The sequence below is a fragment of the Cydia splendana genome, chromosome 1 (genome assembly GCF_910591565.1).
Source record: "Cydia splendana chromosome 1, ilCydSple1.2, whole genome shotgun sequence".
Taxonomy (NCBI): domain Eukaryota; kingdom Metazoa; phylum Arthropoda; class Insecta; order Lepidoptera; family Tortricidae; genus Cydia; species Cydia splendana.
Genome location: NC_085960.1, coordinates 6,983,089 through 7,003,414, shown reverse-complemented (window position 1 = coordinate 7,003,414; position 20,326 = coordinate 6,983,089). Strand labels below are relative to the sequence as shown.

Genomic DNA, 20,326 nt, shown 5'->3' with positions numbered 1-20,326 from the left:
TCGAACCATACTGTTCTACCTTAGGGATGGCCAGGGGGCGCCACAAACCTACGGAGATTGTCATATATACTTGGAAATTTCGACCCATGCCACCGAGCCCAGGTGGCCGAGCGGTTGCACGCTCGTAACGCTCGGACCGTGCGGTTATTAGGCCCTTAGTGTCCGAGGCATAAGAGTTCCAATATAGTGATAATATGCATGATATTGCTATGGAAAGATTATTTTCCAGACTGACTGGTACCGACTGCAGTGCTGATGTCACAAAAACGGGATCCCTTTGTTTCCCATAAACTTATTGTTTCGAATTTCGATAGCCAGAAATTGATATCCATATAATTTATGGACATAAACATCAATAGTCATAATTTTTGTTAAGTATAACGTTTCATAGTTCTAATGTTAAACATCTATAATAGTAAACGCTATAATCACAAAAGATATAAAATTGTTGAGTATAACATTCAAAGGTATATCAATAATTATTAAGAAATATTTTAAGGCATATATTTTATCGGACTAATGGTCGTTAATCATATCCTTTTAATGTCGTCTCTTTGTTTCCCATAAACTTACTGTTTCGAATTTCGATAGTCATAAAATGATATCCTCTAATATTCTAATATTTAGGATATTAGAGGATATAATATTAAACATTATGACTTTCAATAATTATGTCAAACAAAGGGCCATTTTTAATGACATCCTTCATATAAAGAAAAATGAAATCTGTTTCCTCAGGTAGGTTCGTTAGTTACCTTGTGTCCCTCAGAGCGGAAATAGGAGCCCCGCTAAGCGGGGCTCCGTCGACTCGTTGGCGGGATGAAATGGCTTAATAAACTACATGAAAAATAAGAAATGGCGGGAAATCAGTAAACCAAACAATAAAACATCTGATTCCTCAGGTAGGTTCGTTAGTTACCTTGTGTCCCTCAGAGCGGAAATAGGAGCCCCGCGAAGCGGGGCTCCGTCGACTCGTTGGCAGGATGAAATGGCTTAATAAACTACATGAAAAATAAGAAATGGCGGGAAATCAGTAAACCAAACAATAAAACATCTGATTCCTCAGGTAGGTTCGTTAGTTACCTTGTGTCCCTCAGAGCGGAAATAGGAGCCCCGCGAAGCGGGGCTCCGTCGACTCGTTGGCGGGATGAAATGGCTTAATAAACTACATGAAAAATAAGAAATGGAGGGGAAATCAGTAAGCCAAATAAAAAACATCCCCAGGTAGGTAGACAAGCATGCAATTTGTTTTGTTTAATTTTATAACTATTGACAATATGACTAATAAAAATTGTGATGGAAAACGATATGGTCTAAAAAAAATCGGAACTTAAAATTTAGAGAATGCAATAGATCCCCTACTTATCATTATAACCTGCAATAAAAGACCTTACAACGATTATTGTAAGCAAGTTTATTGCCTTCAATATTATGTAGTGGTATACCTTCTGGACTTTGAATATTATGAGTAACAAATTTTATGACTAACAATAATAGTGACCTGCAAAAATCGGAACTGCAATTTATATTGTTAAAATTTATGACTATTGACAATATGACTAATAAAAATTATGATGGAAAACGTTATGGACTGAATAAATCGGAACAAAAAAATTATGGGAACCAATAGAGACCCCACAAAAACACTTCATCAATGTGACTGAGCCCGATTTGTGCAGTTTAAGACCATATGCGTTAGATTTTCTATCGACCGACTTTTATTTGTATTGTTATTGACTTATTGTATAGTTGTAGATATTTAGGTAAGTCAAAGGTATTTAGGTAGGTAAAGAAAAAAAATACTGGGCATAAAGTAAACGATATTTAATTCCTCTTTTTCTTGCTTACGAATTTGGACCCAAAAACGTGTTTTATTGCTTTTTTGACATAGTATACACTAATCATGCCGACTATTATAACAAAAACAATAACATCGAGGAACATTTTCTCCCACCAAGGCATGAGGGAGGCTGGGGAGCGCAGATGCGGCGCGCCGCGCGTGCGCACCACGTGCTCCACCCAGTGCACCAGCTCTGTGCCCGGGGTAACGGGACGGTCGTGGTATATCGAAGATATTTCCTCTGCACGTTTCTTGAATCTAAAGAAAAAAATAAATAAATAATAAAAAAAAAATTGTGGTATCTCCTCGATTTCATGGGGTTTTGCGAGTCAGGACATAAAGTCGGAACTTCATAGCTTGACGATGACTGGCTGGAGAACCTTAAGCGGAAAAGTCTTCGACGTGCTCTACCACCTCCTGCGGACTCGCGTTTTGTGTCCGATCATTTTGGCAAGAAATGCCGCGCTGCTATAGGACTTTATAGCCATCAACGGCGATGCGGGACCCCATAAACCCACAAGCGCCGTAACAAGCATCTACGACAGATGATGTGGCCAATGATGGTGTAGCGAATCCTATTAGCCCCGTCACAACTACTTCGAACCTCTACGAGGGTAGTAGCAGAAACAGAACACTACATGGTTATTTTACCAATATCTTTAGGATACTATGAAAAATGGGCAACTATTCCCAGTTTCCATAAGAGCATAGTGTTTTATCAGGCAAACTTACGTTTTATCCTTAACCATCGTATCAATCGCAACTTTCAGGTCCCTAGGCAAATTCATTGACAAGTCCACCCTGAGGGCGCTTCCCCTTTGCACCCCTCTGTCAATGTTGATAAACTGGTCAAAGTATATGGGTACACCGATGACTGGTACTGCGTAATGCACGGATTCAATGGAAGACAGTAGGCCTCCGTGTGTGATGAAGAAGAGAATATTCGGATGAGCTGAAAACAAAGCATAGGTATTTACTATTTTACCTGTAATGTAACCACCATAACATTTATAGTAGAAGAGCCGGCCGCAAATTTTTTAACCGACTTGATACCACGATGAAATGCACAATGGTTTCCCAGAAAAGTTATGCTAAGTCCGAATTCGATAGTCTGCCACGGCGGAACTTGCCGAAAGTACGAAAAAGAAGGCCACTTCCGGTGCGAAAAAAGGGGCTGATTTAACCCATCTGATACCGAGATAGTAGTTATGGCAGCAGTTAGAAATTTACATGTAGACACAGAAAAGCGAAGTCTGCCACTATTTTTTTTGCCGGAAGTGCTTGGCAGACGCTCTCAAAGGTGACCATCGGGACCCCTAAATTAACCCATCTGATACCACCATGAAACCAATGCCAGTCGGTAGGTATGAACTCTCATGTCAGGAATATATAAGTCTGCCAAGGCTTTTCCTGCCGAAACACCATGGCAGACGAGATTATGTAAGCAAGGTCGCCATCGGTTACCCTACACTAACCCATCTGATACCACCATGAAACCAATTCCATTCGGTAGGTATGAACCCCCATTTTAGGAATATATAAGTCTGCCAAGGTTTTTCCTGCCGAAACACCTTGGCAGACGAGATTATAAGCAAGATGACCATCGGTTACCGTACACTAACCCATCTGATACCGCCATGAAACCAATTCCAATCGGTAGGTATGAGCCCTCATTTCATGAATATATAAGTCTGCCAAGGCCTTTCCTGCCGAAACTCCTTGACAGACGAGATTATGTAAGCAACATCCGCATCCGTGGGACCGGTATACGTGATTACTGTAGGCTTATTTATTACTTTATGCTTTTACATATTTGTATATTATTATGTTATTAATGAAATATATTTATAATTTATTAAACCTATACCTAATACATTGGGAATTCATTACCTGCTTACGGCAGTAGTAGGGAGTAGTGGGTGAGTTCTGGCTCACTTAGCCAGGCCAACAGTCCCTCCCCCTTTTTTTCCCTTGTTGAGGCCCTGCAACCTTACCTTGAACCCAACCTAATGTCATTGTAGCTCGAATCTAACCTAATCTATTTTTATTGCTTTTAGAAAATATTCTAATAACAATTATCTACTTTTGCAAAGTTAAATGTTGAATTCTTTATTTCGCAAAATGGAATTTTAATGTGACTATAATGTATGTGCAATCTACTTAGAAACTGGGTTTAGAAATATAAAAACACACATTTTATATAGGATAATAAGTTTATTCAAGTAATATTCTGAACATATGAGATATAGTAACATCATTACTTATTCTGTGTACAGTGGAGAAAACATGCAAGTTGACATTTTTCGTTTTAAAATAAAGATAAACTAAACAGTATTTGCCACAAACCGATGTTAAAAAACTTTGCAGTTGTTGGTTGGCATAATACCATCTCTTACAATTTCTCTTCATTAACATTTTATGATACCTTCCTGTTTTTATTTACTTAATTTAATTTTTTACTTTTTATGTGATCGGTACTTCATTTATTTTAGATTTTGGGCTAATATTAGTTTGTTAACCGACTTCCAAATCTCAAAGGAGGTTATCAATTCGGTTGTATGTTTTTTTTATTTTTTTTATGTTTGTTACTCTATATCTCCGTCATTCCTGGACCGATTTTGAAAATTAGTTTTTTGATCGTATGTATATGCATACAAATTGGTTCCGTTTTTGTCAAAACCCAGTTCTGATGATGGGATCCATGAGGAATCGAGGGAACTCCTCAAATTTTAAACGCATACATATAGTGATTTTTGGGTTTTATTCATCAAATTAAGCATACACATTCAAAAAAGTGACATTTGATGAAGTGCAACTGCTGATGATGATCAGAACGGAACTCTTCAACGACGCATAGTTCACGTTTGGCGATTTGTCGTCTTCGTTATGTTTGTTAAGCAAGTCAAGTTTTTAAGCCACATTTTTGTCAAGCTCGAGTTCTGATGATGGGATCCATGAGGAATCGAGGGAACTCCTCAAATCTTAAAGGCATGCGTATAGACATTTTTGTATTTTCATCAGAAAATCAAGGATTTTCATTAAAAACTGGCGCATTTGATGAAGTGGAACTGCTGATGATGACCAGAACAGAACTCTTCAACCACGCATAGTTCACGTTTGGCGATTTTTCCTCTTCGTTATGTTTGTTAAGCAAGTCAAGTTTTAAAGCCACATTTTTGTCAAGCTCGAGTTCTAATGATGGGATCCATAAGGAATCGAGGGAACTCCTCAAATATTAAAGGCATAAGTATAGATTTTTTTTGTATTTTCATCATAAAATCAAGCATTTACATTAAAAACTGTCGCATTTGATGAAGTGGAACTGCTGATGATGACCAGAACAAAACTCTTCAACGACGCATAGTACACGTTTGGTGATTTCTAATTTCGATTTTGACTTGGACTGCGACCCGGACTCGGACCCAGAACCGGACTCATACCCGGATCCGGTTCGGACCCGGACTCGGACCCGGACTTGGAATCGAACTCGGACCCGGACTCGGACTCGGACACGGACTCGGACTAGGACCCGGACTCGGACTCGGACCCGGACTCGGAACCGGACTCGGAACCGGACTCGGACTCGGACCCGGACACGGACTCGGACACGGATTCGGACCCGGACTCGGACTCAGACTCGGACCCGGACTCGGACCCGGACCTTGACTCGGAAAACCACTATAATATATATTATATTATAATTATTATTATTACACGTAAATTTGTTCACGAAGAAACCGTGTACCGACTCTTCATGCCATTATATTTTTAATTTGCTGTTATTCTCTACAAATCGACACTAAAAGTATCAAAATATCAAAATATGGAGTTCCGTTTGAGAAAGAAGCAAAACAATTTTGTCTTTGACAGTAATTGAATTATTGTGTGATTTTGAAAGCTAGACAATTCAAGATTTATATTTTTACTCACAAAGACAACACAGAAATTCAATCTCAAATGTAAACCTTCGAACAATTTCCATACATTGACGACATCACTCAAAATTCTTCTTTAAGTCAGATGCCCGCTGGGGCTGCACCGGAGCACACGTATAATTCTTCAAATAAAAATGACAGCTTGATTTGACATTAAATCATATACGCACACGAGAAAGTATACCAGTAGATAAATTGTATTTCAAAAAATAGGGTACATAAATATCAGCTCGCGTCTCCTTTAAATTTGATTTGCTGTTATTTACGGGTCATAATGGTTGAAAACCTCAGTAAACTATCTTAAAACAATACGATTACAGTCGAATTTAAGTATTATGTTCCTTCAAATCAAAACTCGCTTAAAATGAAAAAAGTTTAAAGACTCATCCTTTACTGATTGGGATTAATTTTCATTTTGCGTCATTTTAAAAACGTATTTGACTTCTGTACGTCAATTAATTTTGATGACAATTGTAATCTTGTAATATATTATAGAACTTTTATCTTAAAATATTGCCTATTAACAGGAAGCGTTATGTAATTCGTATATGTAATACCTGAAAGTCTTGTACCTAGATCTGTAATACCATGGATTGCGACGAATAAATGATTATGATTATGCCGTTCGTTCCGTCTATATGTATAATGCGAGTACGTGCTGTTCTCTGAAAATCTTCAAGAAAAAATAACGGCTAGACCAGCACGAAGTACTAGCGAGTTTTTGCGGCTTTGGAGACCGAGATAAAGCTTACAGGCCAATACCGCTGTGGCCTGGTTATTGTTATGTATACCTATGTATCGAATGTTTTTAAAAAAAATTTACTATAAAAAGCAATGTTTTATTTCGATTAGATCTACATTTTGTGCATATTGTATATCTGAAGTATTTTCGTACTAAACTTGAAACTTTCGTTGAAACTAAATAAAATAATTATTCCTAATATACAGTCACCTGCAATTTATGTTACACAACACACAACGAAGGCCGCAAAAATATCTGACACGATCTTATTTGTAGAACCATAAGAGCATGTCATATATTTTTGCGGCCTTCGAAGAGTAGGTACCGGTCATTATCACCAACTTTGCCCGCATTAAAAAAAAAACACGAATTTCTCAAAAAAAAAAACAAATCGTAATTACTTTTTTTGCTCAGCACGTCCATTGTGATCAAACGCATCAGTTTATTTGAAGAAAAAATATTTTTATCGTGTTTTTACCCATTTTTTTTGCGTTTTAGAGGGTGGGCAAAGATATCCGGAGTTTTCGCCAACATTGCCCACGTCAATTTGGTATTCAAATACAGCTCGTATGATGATGATGTCTAAGGATCACTGGTTTTGGGCAATCCTACCATTCCCTGTTAATAACTTAGCGATAAGTGTAAAAACTTTTAAATAAATTTGCTGGGCAATGTTGCCTACCCGTTTTTGCTCATTTCCATATAAGGCTCGCCTAAGCATTTTACAAAGGCTAGGGTTGTCACTTTTGAGAAAATCTGTTACAATAGTTTAATGGCCAAAAATATGATTTTTGCTGTGTTTTTCATTAGTTAACGGGATAAAACATCTAAGTAAAGGATAATAAGACAAATGAAATACAGTATATATTTATAAACTTACTTTAGTGTACAAACATAACCTTATTTTACATGCGAAGTTGGGTAAATTAGATGAAAGTGACAACCCTAATCCGTTTTTGGTGGTGGGCAATGTTGGTATGGATGCCAAATCACCGGATTACTTTGCCCACCGCTAAAACTCGCTAAAAATTACAAATTGAAGATATCTTATTGATACTGTTTTAACACCCCCTGGCACTGATTAAAATAACCGACTTGGTTTCACATTACATCTCAAAACTTTTTGAAGTGAAAATTTCTTTAGCGGCGTGTAATAGTGCCCTTGCGGCCTATTTGCTGAATAAATGTTGAAGTTTGAAGTTTGCATGCCAAGTTTCGTGCTTTCTGCCGGATGGGACAGGATTTAGGATGGGTCAGACCAGGACCGCATTTTTGCAGGTTCATCTTTTATTAGCCAGACTCTACCTCCATACTAAATCGAGCTAAGGAGTCGCACTATAAAGAAATATTGAACATTTTCTTTCAAGTTGATATACAGGGTGTCCATGCATTAGGGTATTTATATTCAATATTCAATAATTTATTCATAAAATCAATACAATTTTACACGTCAATGGTATTTAGAACCAGTATACAAAGTATCATAACAAATTACGATTTTTTTACTTTGGAGCAACCTGTATGTGTTAGTAGCTCCTGAGGTAATAAATAGTATAGATTTTGCCCTGTGCGCGGGGCCCGAGGGCCCCGCGGTCTTCTTGTAGTTTGTTGTTGGTGCTGTTGTTTTTGTTGTAGTAGTAGTAGTAGTAGTTTGTTTTCCAAAGGGAAAAAGAAATAAAGTTGTACTTTTGCTAGGACGAAAAGATCCGCGTGAAAGCACTACATTCCCGCAGCTCGGCCTGGCCTCGCGTGCTTGGGAACTCGTAAGGGACGCTCCGGGCCTTCGGCCCTACGCGGAGCTCGGCCTTCGTCCTTCGCTGGGTTTCGAAGCTCAGCGTCGGGCCTTCGGCCCTACGCGGAGCTCGGCCTTCGGCCTTCGCGAGCCTCGACGCTTCGCCGTCGGGCCTTCGGCCCGCCGGCTTCGCTTTTCAAGACAGTTGACTTTGTAGAACGCTTGGGGGAACTGCATTCATGCAGCTCGGCCTTCGGCCTCGCGTTTTGGGAGTCGGGGTGGAGGCTCCGGGCCTTCGGCCCTCCGCCGGGGTCGGCCTTCGGCCTCCCGGCCTGAAGCTCGCCCTTCGGGCTCGCTTAACACACTTTTTGTATAGGATTTTGCTTTGTTCGTCATTCCCGCAGCTCGGCCTTCGGCCTCGCCCAAAATTACTGGGGGCGGGGCACGCTTGGATATTCGGGGTGAAGCTCCGGGCCTGACGGCCCTACGCGGGGTCGGCCTTCGGCCTCCCGGCCTGAAGCTCGCCCTTCGGGCTCGCTTAACCTACTTGGAAATTTGAATTTTGCCCTTGTCGCCCGCCGTTTTGGATTTTTCCAAAAAATTTTTTTACATGGTAATGCTGGGCCCCCTAGCTCACCGCATGCCAAATCTCAGCGCACTCGGACCAACTTGAAAAATTAAAAAAAAAAGTCGGCCATTTTGAAATTTTTAAATGCAGTTTGCTTTGTTTCGGGGCCCTCTATGACATTTGGTCGAGCACCCCCCACCTACCTCGCACCGTTTAAAAGTTGCCATACAAAATTAAAATGACCATTATTTCCGCCATCTTGGATGTTTTCCAAAAATTTTTTTTCATAGGAATCTAGAGGCTTTTATCTCTCGCCATGCCAAATCTCAGCGCGCTCGGACCAACTTGAAAAAAAAAAAAAAATCGGCCCGTTTGAAAATGTTTAAATACAGTTTATTTTATCTCGGGGCCCTCTATGACATTTGGTCGAGCACCCCCCACCTATCTCGCACCGTTTAAAAGTTGCCATACAAAATAAAAGGGGCCATTTTTTCCGCCATCTTGGATTTTTTCGAATTTTTTTTTCCCATACGAATCTAGAGGACCCCGAGATTCCGTGACCAAAATTTCAGCGCGCTAGGACAAACTTGAAAAAATTAAAAAAAAAAAGTCAGCCATTTTGAAAAAAAATGGCGGCGTCAAAAACTGCCAGGGTGCCTCTATGACATTTGGTCGAGCACCCCCCACCTACCTCCCACCGTTTGGCCGGGCCGTCGAACATTTTTCTGACCGGAAGCGGTAGGCCAAAAGTCGGAATTTTCTGAAGTCACGAGACCGCCCTCTATACGACCGTACCAAAGTCTAACACCCCACGAACCTCCTTCTGGGAGAACAATCATGTCAATTAATCAGTCGTGTTGCAGCTTTAAATAAGATTAATTATTAATTATTAAATTATTAAATTAAATTAAATTAATTAAAACTTTCTTCGACCGTTTTGATTATCTTTTTTATTTATGCCATTAATAAGATTCTGACTTTTGACAAATGTCATCATTGCCGCACATTTTCAAACAAATTGTCAAAAGCACTGCCAATGATTAATACAGTATGTTTCTTTTTGTTGTCGATTATTGGAATTAACTTTTGTTTGATAATTTAATGTTTTATCTTTTGTTCTAATTAAAAAGAAATTACCGTTAGAGCATTTCTGAGAAGTAACCCTATGTGGGATTTCAGGGTTTGTCCAATGGCTAAGGTCACCCTGTATTTAAAAACGTAAACGTTAAAGTTTTTGGGATATATGTATAGTAGACTATTTATACTCCACATTCATACCATAAGAAGTTAATAAAACTGCCTGAAAGTTAGAGAGGACTATGGAGGAGATTACTATTTACTAGCTTTTGACTTAACTCCTGGCCCCTGTTTCACCAACGTGACAGGTGCGACGAATTGTAAAATCACTGTTGCTGACGTCACAGGCATCCATGAACTACGGTTACCGCTTACCATCGGGCGGGCCGTATTCCTGTTTGCCACCATCATTGTATTATTAAAAAAAAACTTTATGATATCGGAAAAAAAACAGATATTTCTCTTGCTAAGTTTATGACAATTGTCACAGAAACACTGCAATTGTCACGAAATTCCGACATATAACTCATTACCTGTCAAGAATTACCTACAATTCTTCTAGATCTTTGACAATTGTCAGAAACTTCACAGGAGAAATATCTGTTTTTTCCGATATAATAAAGTTTTTTTTTAATAATACAATGATGGTGGCAAACAGGAATACGGCCCGCCCGATGGTAAGTGGTAATCGTAGCCCATGGATGCCTGTGACGTCAGCGATAGTGATTTTACAATTCGTCGCACCTGTCACCGATGTGAAATTGGGGCCTGGCCTCTATTTCACTACGGTGGCAGGTGCGACACTTGTCGACATCACAGTTGGTACTGACGTTACAGGCCTCCATAGGCTACGGTAACCGCTTACCATCAGACGGGCGGTGTGCTTGTTTGCCACCAACATGTTAATAAAATAAAAACTCCATTATATCGCCAAATACTAAGTACTTATTTTGCGAAGCTAATGACAATTGTCACAAGAAACACGACAATTGTCGGTAATTCTTGACAGCAAATGAGTTCTGTGTAACACTATATGAGTAAAATGAATATAGGCGTGGAATCGAATGTATTTGCAGCCAACAAAATGCCAATGTTTGTTCAGCTACCTGTTCACCTGTTTAAATTGCTTATTATCAATTTAGATCTGGATTTTAAACCTGGCTGACATCGGATAGCCATTTATATTGATGTCAATGGTGTTGGTGAATATTTTAATTCATTCGGGCGAAAACCGGAAGGTTGGTTGGGTATCATAAAATGTTCATGGAGAGAAATTGTAAAGGCCCCAGTACACAATGGGCCATTGCCGGCCACTCCAAGGGACGCAGCCATGCGGTAGAATGAGATAGCAATATCATTTGCTCCCTCTAACGCATAAATGCGTCCCTTGGAATGGCCGGCGATGGCCCATTGTGTACTGGGGCCTTAAGATATGGTATTGTAATCAACAACTGCAAAGTTTTTTTTACATCGGTTTGTGGCAAATACTGTTTAGTTTATCTTTATTTTAAAACGAAAAATGTCAACTTGCATGTTTTCTCCACTGTACACAGAATAAGTAATGATGTTACTATATCTCATATGTTCAGAATATTACTTGAATAAACTTATTATCCTATATAAAATGTGTGTTTTTATATTTCTAAACCCAGTTTCTAAGTAGATTGCACATACATTATAGTCACATTAAAATTCCATTTTGCGAAATAAAGAATTCAACATTTAACTTTGCAAAAGTAGATAATTGTTATTAGAATATTTTCTAAAAGCAATAAAAATAGATTAGGTTAGATTCGAGCTACAATGACATTAGGTTGGGTTCAAGGTAAGGTTGCAGGGCCTCAACAAGGGAAAAAAAGGGGGAGGGACTGTTGGCCTGGCTAAGTGAGCCAGAACTCACCCACTACTCCCTACTACTGCCGTAAGCAGGTAATGAATTCCCAATGTATTAGGTATAGGTTTAATAAATTATAAATATATTTCATTAATAACATAATAATATACAAATATGTAAAAGCATAAAGTAATAAATAAGCCTACAGTAATCACGTATACCGGTCCCACGGATGCGGATGTTGCTTACATAATCTCGTCTGTCAAGGAGTTTCGGCAGGAAAGGCCTTGGCAGACTTAAAAATTTCCGAAATGAGGGTTCATACCTACCGACTGGAATTGGTTTCATGGAGGTATCAGATGGGTTAATGTAGGGTAACTGATGTACACCTTGCTAACATAATCTCGTCTGCCAAGGTGTTTCGGCAGGAAAAGCCTTGGCAGACTTATATATTCATGAAATGAGGGTTCATACCTACCGACTGGAATTGGTTTCATGGCGGTATCAGATGGGTTAGTGTACGGTAACCGATGGTCATCTTGCTTATAATCTCGTCTGCCAAGGTGTTTCGGCAGGAAAAACCTTGGCAGGCTTATATATTCCTAAAATGGGGGTTCATACCTACCGAATGGAATTGGTTTCATGGTGGTATCAGATGGGTTAGTGTAGGGTAACCGATGGCGACCTTGCTTACATAATCTCGTCTGCCATGGTGTTTCGGCAGGAAAAGCCTTGGCAGACTTATATATTCCTGACATGAGAGTTCATACCTACCGACTGGCATTGGTTTCATGGTGGTATCAGATGGGTTAATTTAGGGGTCCCGATGGTCACCTTTGAGAGCGTCTGCCAAGCACTTCCGGCAAAAAAAATAGTGGCAGACTTCGCTTTTCTGTGTCTACATGTAAATTTCTAACTGCTGCCATAACTACTATCTCGGTATCAGATGGGTTAAATCAGCCCCTTTTTTCGCACCGGAAGTGGCCTTCTTTTTCGTACTTTCGGCAAGTTCCGCCGTGGCAGACTATCGAATTCGGACTTAGCATAACTTTTCTGGGAAACCATTGTGCATTTCATCGTGGTATCAAGTCGGTTAGAAATTTTGCGGCCGGCTCTTCTACCATTACCCTTTTTGAAGGCTGGAGTCCTAAAAGGCGTCGAGATATCGTGGCCATAGCTCAAAATAAAGAGTCAAAGTAACTTCAATCAATGATGTTGGTGTGTGAGTAACATTTCTTACTGAAAATGACGGCGAATGAAAGGAGAAATAACTAAATTTAGTACTTAATTTAGTTCTTTGTGTTACCTAATATACTAGTTTGTGGTGCCCATTTCAAAATGTGCACGTTCTTTGGGACATTTTGCAGACCTTCCTCATACTTCCATATGACAGTTTCTTTTAAAGTTCCAAACATTTCTAAGAGACCCTTCGTGACTTCCTTTGGTATGTCCTTGCTTTTCCAAGTTGAACCCATGCTGAAGTAAATAAATCCGTGCTTGGCGTTGTCCAAAATTGTAAGTATTTCCTGAAAAGTTATTGATTAAGTATATCATAAAAAAATTACGCCATAGATATTAAATTCTTTGGGGCTGAATTTTAAGTTTTAATCAGGAAAATAAACTTCTTATTTAATAAAACTATAATTAGTACCTTTCACAAATATCATTAAGTACTTACATGTGGTAGGGGTTTTGGAGGTGTCTCGATATGATAACCCCCTATAAATTTAAAGTTTTGAGGTACGCTTGGCATCAAACCATTTCCAGGAAACTCATTCGACAGCACCATCGAAGCGTTATAGATTACATCTTCATATTCAGGTAGGCGCTTATTTCTTTTTGCAAAGATTGGTTCAAAGTACTGTTTGTAGAAAGTCCTTTCCTGGCGTATAACGTTGGTCCTGTATGTATAAAAGGATTAATTACTAACTTGGATAATACTAGCATGACTGACCACAATTTGTAGTATGCGTTATTAAATAGGAGATAGAGCCTGTTCGGAAAGAGGAGAGTCGTGGAATGTTCGACCCCGTACATTCCACGACTCTTCTCTTTCCGCACAAACTCTACAGAGAATGAGCGTTGTTATATTTTGTTTTCGTCATAGACCCGCTTTTTATAGCAATTGATTACTTAATGCCTTCTGATTGTACGGTTTCCCTATGTATTTAAGAACCATTTCTCTATCATCTATCACTTATCTATTGTACTGAATCCAGATAGCGCCATCTACAAATAGCTTTTAATTACCTTCCCTAATGCAGCGGTTGGGATTTGATCGAAGTACGTTGACAGTTGTGTTGGTGAGACCTAATACTCTTTGGGTGAGACACAGTTCTTGGGTTTTTTGCTCTCTTACGGGGCACTTTCTCAAGTGTCCACTAATTTTCTATCCTTCGCGGTGATATGGTTTAATTTTGGTTGGCTAAATATGTTTATATATTTGGCTGCTATAGGGCCAATACAGTAAATGAAAAAAAAACATATCAATCGCTGGGCCATTAGGTGTACGTCCGTGATATATTCTTTGTCCGTGATACCACCACATCCATCAAACGACCTCTTTTAGCTGCTTGGCCGGGACTGTCATGTCAGTGTCAGTTTCAAAGACAATGTTAAAATTACGTTGTAGGTATGTTGTATTCAGTATAACAGTTCTGTTTGAAAATATTTTTTAGGAGTTTGTTATGTTGTGAAAATATAACTTGTGTTTTGTGTTATAATTATATGAGTGAATGACTGTGGACACTATCTTGACTTCATATCCGACGCTGCGAGCTACTATGCGTGAGTATTTTGAAAATTACTCGGCTGCTTGTCAATTACATCGCGAAAATTGTACGTACATTTTTATAAAGAACCATTTGATCTGAGTCCAGAGCTTTAATAGCCGCGGTGCCCACATACGGAACGGCGGGATGTCAGGCGCCAAGTAGTCCATCGCGTACGCGGGGTTGGTGGTCTCATCGACGAGCCGCAGGGCCAGCCAGTGTGGACCCATGGAGTAGCCCCAGATGAACGGGCAATCGTACAGAGCGCCTAATCTGCAATTTACAGATAATAATGAATAAACTTGCCTTATATGACGTTGATGGTGGATACAATTTGCAACGATCCAAACTTTTGGCGTTTATTTTGTCAAATAATTTATCACTGAACGACCTGACTTTAACCTACATTTGATCATGTAATGTTTTCATCAACCCCCAACTGGCTTAAGAAGTCATTTGAAGGTAGATTTTGTTTACTCTTTTTTAAATTCCTAAAGATACAGACTTATATAGTTTGTCAGTCAGTAAGAACCAGGAAAACTATACGTACACATCCTTTTCTTGTGGGTGCTAGTACTAGAGTGTAAGACAAAGATAGTACCTATGATTCTCTCTGTCTATGATTGAAATGAGACAATCCTTTGACAAACTATACCTCTGGACATTTACTTATAAAGGTTAGGTACATTTAACCAATGCACCATAATAATATTATAATGTAGGTATAATAAATAAAATAAAAAATAAAAATTATTTATTTTCAGACAATTACAGTCCATAGCTGTTAGTATTAACTTACAGGCTATGTTACGTTACATTACAATACACTAAGTTACATAAATGAAGTTATACAGCTTACATAGGTAGGACAATGATCGCAAACGTATGTTTAATCGTATCTAGGTACTTACGCTGTGTACAATTCGGATTCAAAAAGATCACTGATTACCACATCAAATTTCTCGCTTGTGTCTTCTAGAAGTTTTTTGACTTTCTCATTTTCGAATGTAGTATATGCTGTTATAAGACCCATATTCTGTAGGTATTCTATGTCAGCATATTCAGCTGGTGGGTGCCGTATTAAGTGCCCTATGTTGAGTATATCGTCCTCTGAAATTATAAGACAAAGGTTACCTAATTCCACATATTATAAGAATTATTAATATTTGTTAATATTTTTAATTATCGACAAGTATAATGCTGTTATAATATGTAACCCCGTTTTAATGTCATTATTGTGCGTGTTGAAGGGTCTGCCATCTCGTGACCAGGCGGCTTAGCACGGTCGCGTTTTTATCCCTTGTCACCATGCCTGTCACGTTCTAACAAGTATGTAAGTGCGAAAGGGACGCGCATAGTGATAGTCGATAAAAATGGAACCGTGCTGAGCCCGCTGAATTGAAAGCGAAAACGATTCACGCTTCTAAGCAGGTGCTGCCTACTTAATACTCTTCACGCTGGCTCTGCGCTGAATGCCGACTCCGCCTTGTAGAGGAGCGCCGCAGGATCACTATCAGCATTCGACTGCGTAACTCATAGTAGGGTCTGCCATCTAGTGGCTTAAATCTAAAAATGGAAACTTGACACAATGCTTCGCGCCAATGAATAGGAAGCTTCTGTGCTGCCGTCTACAGGTTATTCATACTCCCTATAGGTACACAATGCGTATTATCAGTAACACGTTTAACTGACCAAATTGGCAGAGCCTATCTCGTTGTAATTTGGTTTATAAACAGGTTACTTAATTGTATGAACGATGGAATATAATGATATAGACCGGCGGTCGGCAACCTGCGGCCCGCGGGCCGCATGCGGCTCGTGAAACTGTCACTTGCGGCCTGCGAGCCTCTCTGGCTATGTAATATTGAGAAACGACAATGTCTGATAAAGTCATAAATATTAACAAAGTGCGGCCCGCGTCAACTTACTCATCGTTAACTACGCTACTAAAACTACGCAAAAAAGGTTGCCGACCGCTGATATAGACGACCGAGTGCGTTATGGAGGCATTTATAAATTTATAGGAAAAAAGGAAGAGAGGGGAGCCAAAAAAGGCATATATGTGGCATATAGTGACGAGGAAAGGGAACATCGTGTTGTATCAGGCTGCCAAGGGAAAGCTTTAAGAAAGAAAAACACGGAGATTGTTTCACTGACAAGAATGAAGCTCATATATTTATGATGATGATAAATATATCGAGCGAATTTACGATATGCGTAGTGAAGAAAATCTTTGCTTTGAAATTGTTTAATTTTGTGGAACTCGTCAGTGAACAGCTATGGATAAACTGTGTATTTAACAACATGACTGTCTACGTTGATGCTAATATATGTACGAGTATAGGACTCCAAAATAATACTTACGGCTTATAAGATCCATATGCGTACTGCTGAGGTCGATGTGACGAAAATTCTTTTCTGAGATGTTTTTTGGCGGGTAAACTGACATGTAGGTCACCTACAAGCATGAATTTGCCCTTTTATTGCATCTCAATTACCTACTAACATAATGTATGTACAGTCACCTGCAATAATATGTTACACAACGAAGGCAGCAAAAATATCTGACACGATTTTATTTGTAGAGCCATAAGAGCGTGTCATATATTTTTGCGGCCTTCGTAGAGTAACATATTATTGCAGGTGACTGTACCTACATTACAAACGTATGGACACATACGTCTGACGTCCTATTCATCTGACTGAAGGTATTGTACAATTAATGATTTATTTATTTATTATTTTATCTTTATTGCACAATACATGAAGGTACAAATGGCGGACTTAATGCCAAGGCATTCTCTACCAGTCAACCATTGATTATGCATAGGTAGGTACATCTAATCTGTTTACGTAATCTCTAAAATATTTTACTTGTATATACCTTCTTACCTAAGTAAGTTGTGTTTTAAGTCACAAAGGCCGGTGGTGGTTGACCGTGAATTAATGAGTCAATGGCTTAAGAGTTCCACAGTACGAGTACCTAAGCTTAGAATAAATTTATAAGTGGAAAAAATACTGTCTTGGGTGAGACTTGAACTCACGGCCTCTGGATCGATACTCCAGCGCTCTGCCATCTGAGCCACCAAGACCTCATCCATAGCCAGCAAATCTTTCCACCATATTATGGGTCAAGGGGACCCTAGCGACATCTACCGTAAAAGTGTTACACTTCTTAAACGCCAGAGGCTGTGAGTTCAAGTCTCACCCAAGACAGTAATTTACCCACTTTTAAATTTAATCACTCGCAGACGTTTCTGCGTGTTAAAAATTTAAATTAGTACGAGTACCTACTCTTAGTATTTAGTACCATTTTGTACCACAAATAATAGGAACACTATGATCCGTAAAGTAGGTAGTGCGAAATTTCTTAGCCGCAGTTTTAAACTTTTAACAGCTGAAGTTGATATCATTAATTATTTTGTACATAATAAAAACGAATACTGGGAATGCTGTTAAAAATAGTCAAGCTTAAAGCAGAATAAACACATAAGTGAGAGCCCATTGAGCAAGTTTATGAGGCTAGAAATCTGGGTCTCATGATGGACAATGGTCTCCGTTTTGAGAAGCATACTGCTGATGTAGTTAGGAGTTGTTTTTATAAGCTCAAGGTGTTATACAAAATCAGACCTTTCATTAATGAAACACTGCGCATTAGGTTAGTAGAGTCACTTGTATTATCAAAGTTAAATTATGTAGATGCGGTAATTGGGCCACGACTTCTTTGTAAAACCAAGAGACTTATACAACGTATCCAGAACGCGTGTGCTCGCTATTGCTTCTGCATTCCTTTGCGGGGCCATGTGTCACCATTCCTTAATCAGCACAATATTCTAAAAATGCACCACCGCCGTAAGCTGCACCTTGCTTCTTTACTCTTTGGAGTAATTAACTGTCAGACACCCATTTATCTGTACGAGAAGCTGTCCATAAGCAGGCCACGCGAGGGTCGGCGGTCTGCGACCCGACTTCTTACTCCTAGGCACGCATCGGCAGCCTTCCGGGGCAGTTTTCGCTACGCGGCCAGCCGATGTTGGAACAACATTCCTCTTCCCATCAGGAACCTGCAAAGTATTAACAGTTTTAAAATAACCCTAAAAAAATTCATGCTTGAACACCAGCTTAGCGAGGGATGCCTCAAACTTGAGACAAGCTGCATTTAAATATTCATGTATGTATAAGTACTTACCATCTTTTTCTGTCCCTTCCGCAACTGCCATTCAAACTCATTTTTATTGTTTTACGTAGTTCTTAATTTAATTCTCAATATGTTTTGTCGTAGTTCTAGTAATTGTAGTTAGTATGTATTATTTTCGCTTATAAAACTTTCCAACACGTGAACTATGGCTCACGTATATTTGTTGTTTTTGCTGTTTTTGCTTAACGCGTTTTAATCCTTGCTGTGTTGTAACAGATGGCGCCAACTGCTCGACACTTATGTCACAATTGGTCGCGTTCACATTTTAGTCTTTCGCCATTATTTCTTTTGGTTTTTATTTTATTTCCATAAAATGTAATTATTTTATAATATTAATGAATTACTGTTATTTATTTATTTCCAACTCGTTTGTTTTTTTGCCACTGTTCATTATTTAAATGTTGTGTACTATCCGTTTCCGTGATTCACTCGTCCATGGCCCCGACGGAAGACCAGCGTTGGCCCATTAAGGCTAACACCATGCTGAGTCGGGACCATTTCGTGGCTATTTACTTGTTCTGTTATGTAATGATATGTGTTGTAATGTTAAGTGTAAATTTTAATTTTCGTTCTTCTTTTTTTTCTCTTTTGTCTGTTACCAATTTTTTATGCCACGAATAAACTATTTCTATTCTATTCTATTTCTATAAAATAGTTTGACTCTATCTTCAACTTGTTGCCTAGGTACCTCTAGTCAAGGCCAGACGTCCTGGACTGCAATTCATAAATTGATTTGACACTGTCTTAGTAAACACTGACCTCATGCCCGGCGTGCAGCAGATGTCGAACGTAGCCTTCTCCCAGAATGTTTAGACTCCTCACTGGCGTTTGAGCCAGTAACAATATCTTGTACGCCTCGAGGCCCTCGAGACATGATAGGGAACACAACAATAATGTTAAGGTAAGTACCCCTATTAACGAGGGGGTTAAGCAACTTTTACAAAGAGAGCCAAAAATGAAGCATAAGCTGGCTCTGGATGAACAAAGACATATTTTTTTATGATAGTTTGTATATCGAAATTTATATTTCATTTGTTTTTGGACTTGTTTTGGCCAATTATATAGAAAAAAATAATTATTAAAACCAAAACGTCGAAATCGCCTATTACCGTGGTAATTGATAATTGTTACCCAAATACCGCGGATAAGGGTTCCTTTTTACGAGGGTAAATAAACCCATCGCATTTTGAGTTCCTTATTTTATATACCTAAGTACTTATATTTATTTGACAATAGTAGTTAAATAAATAGTAGGCATTGGTATTATATTTAATCTGATTTCCGATCAAAAGATTCAATTTATTTATTTTTTTGACTTTCTTTAACGAAACAAGAGTATTTTTAGTAAAACATAATTATGAATATTAATTCCTTTGAGCCTACACCTACTAACTACAGTTAGATAATAGATATGTGGTCGTATCAAAAATACATGCTGTATACGAGTATCTACATAAAATAAATAAATATAGACCGACAAGAAATTGTAGAAATTAAAAAGTCGGTCTATATAAGAGGACATCTAACACAGATCAATATAGCCCCAAACTATGCAAAGCTTGTACTATGGATAGATTGGATAGTATGGATACTAGGTGACGATATACATACAAATATCTGTGTTCATCA

General features: G+C 38.8%; 1 protein-coding gene across 1 annotated transcript; it reads right to left on the bottom strand.

The window, feature by feature from the left end:
- Window positions 1-1,809: 1,809 nt before the first annotated feature.
- LOC134790052 (UDP-glucosyltransferase 2-like) lies at window positions 1,810-19,552 on the bottom strand. The gene is made up of 8 exons (XM_063760813.1): window positions 19,457-19,552; window positions 16,864-16,957; window positions 15,411-15,609; window positions 14,575-14,772; window positions 13,407-13,629; window positions 13,035-13,254; window positions 2,573-2,792; window positions 1,810-2,098 (listed from the first exon to the last, which is right to left on the bottom strand). The coding sequence occupies exons 2-8, from the start codon at window positions 16,946-16,948 to the stop codon at window positions 1,825-1,827; spliced, it is 1,419 nt and encodes a 472-aa protein (XP_063616883.1). The 5' UTR covers window positions 16,949-16,957; window positions 19,457-19,552; the 3' UTR covers window positions 1,810-1,824.
- Window positions 19,553-20,326: the final 774 nt, after the last annotated feature.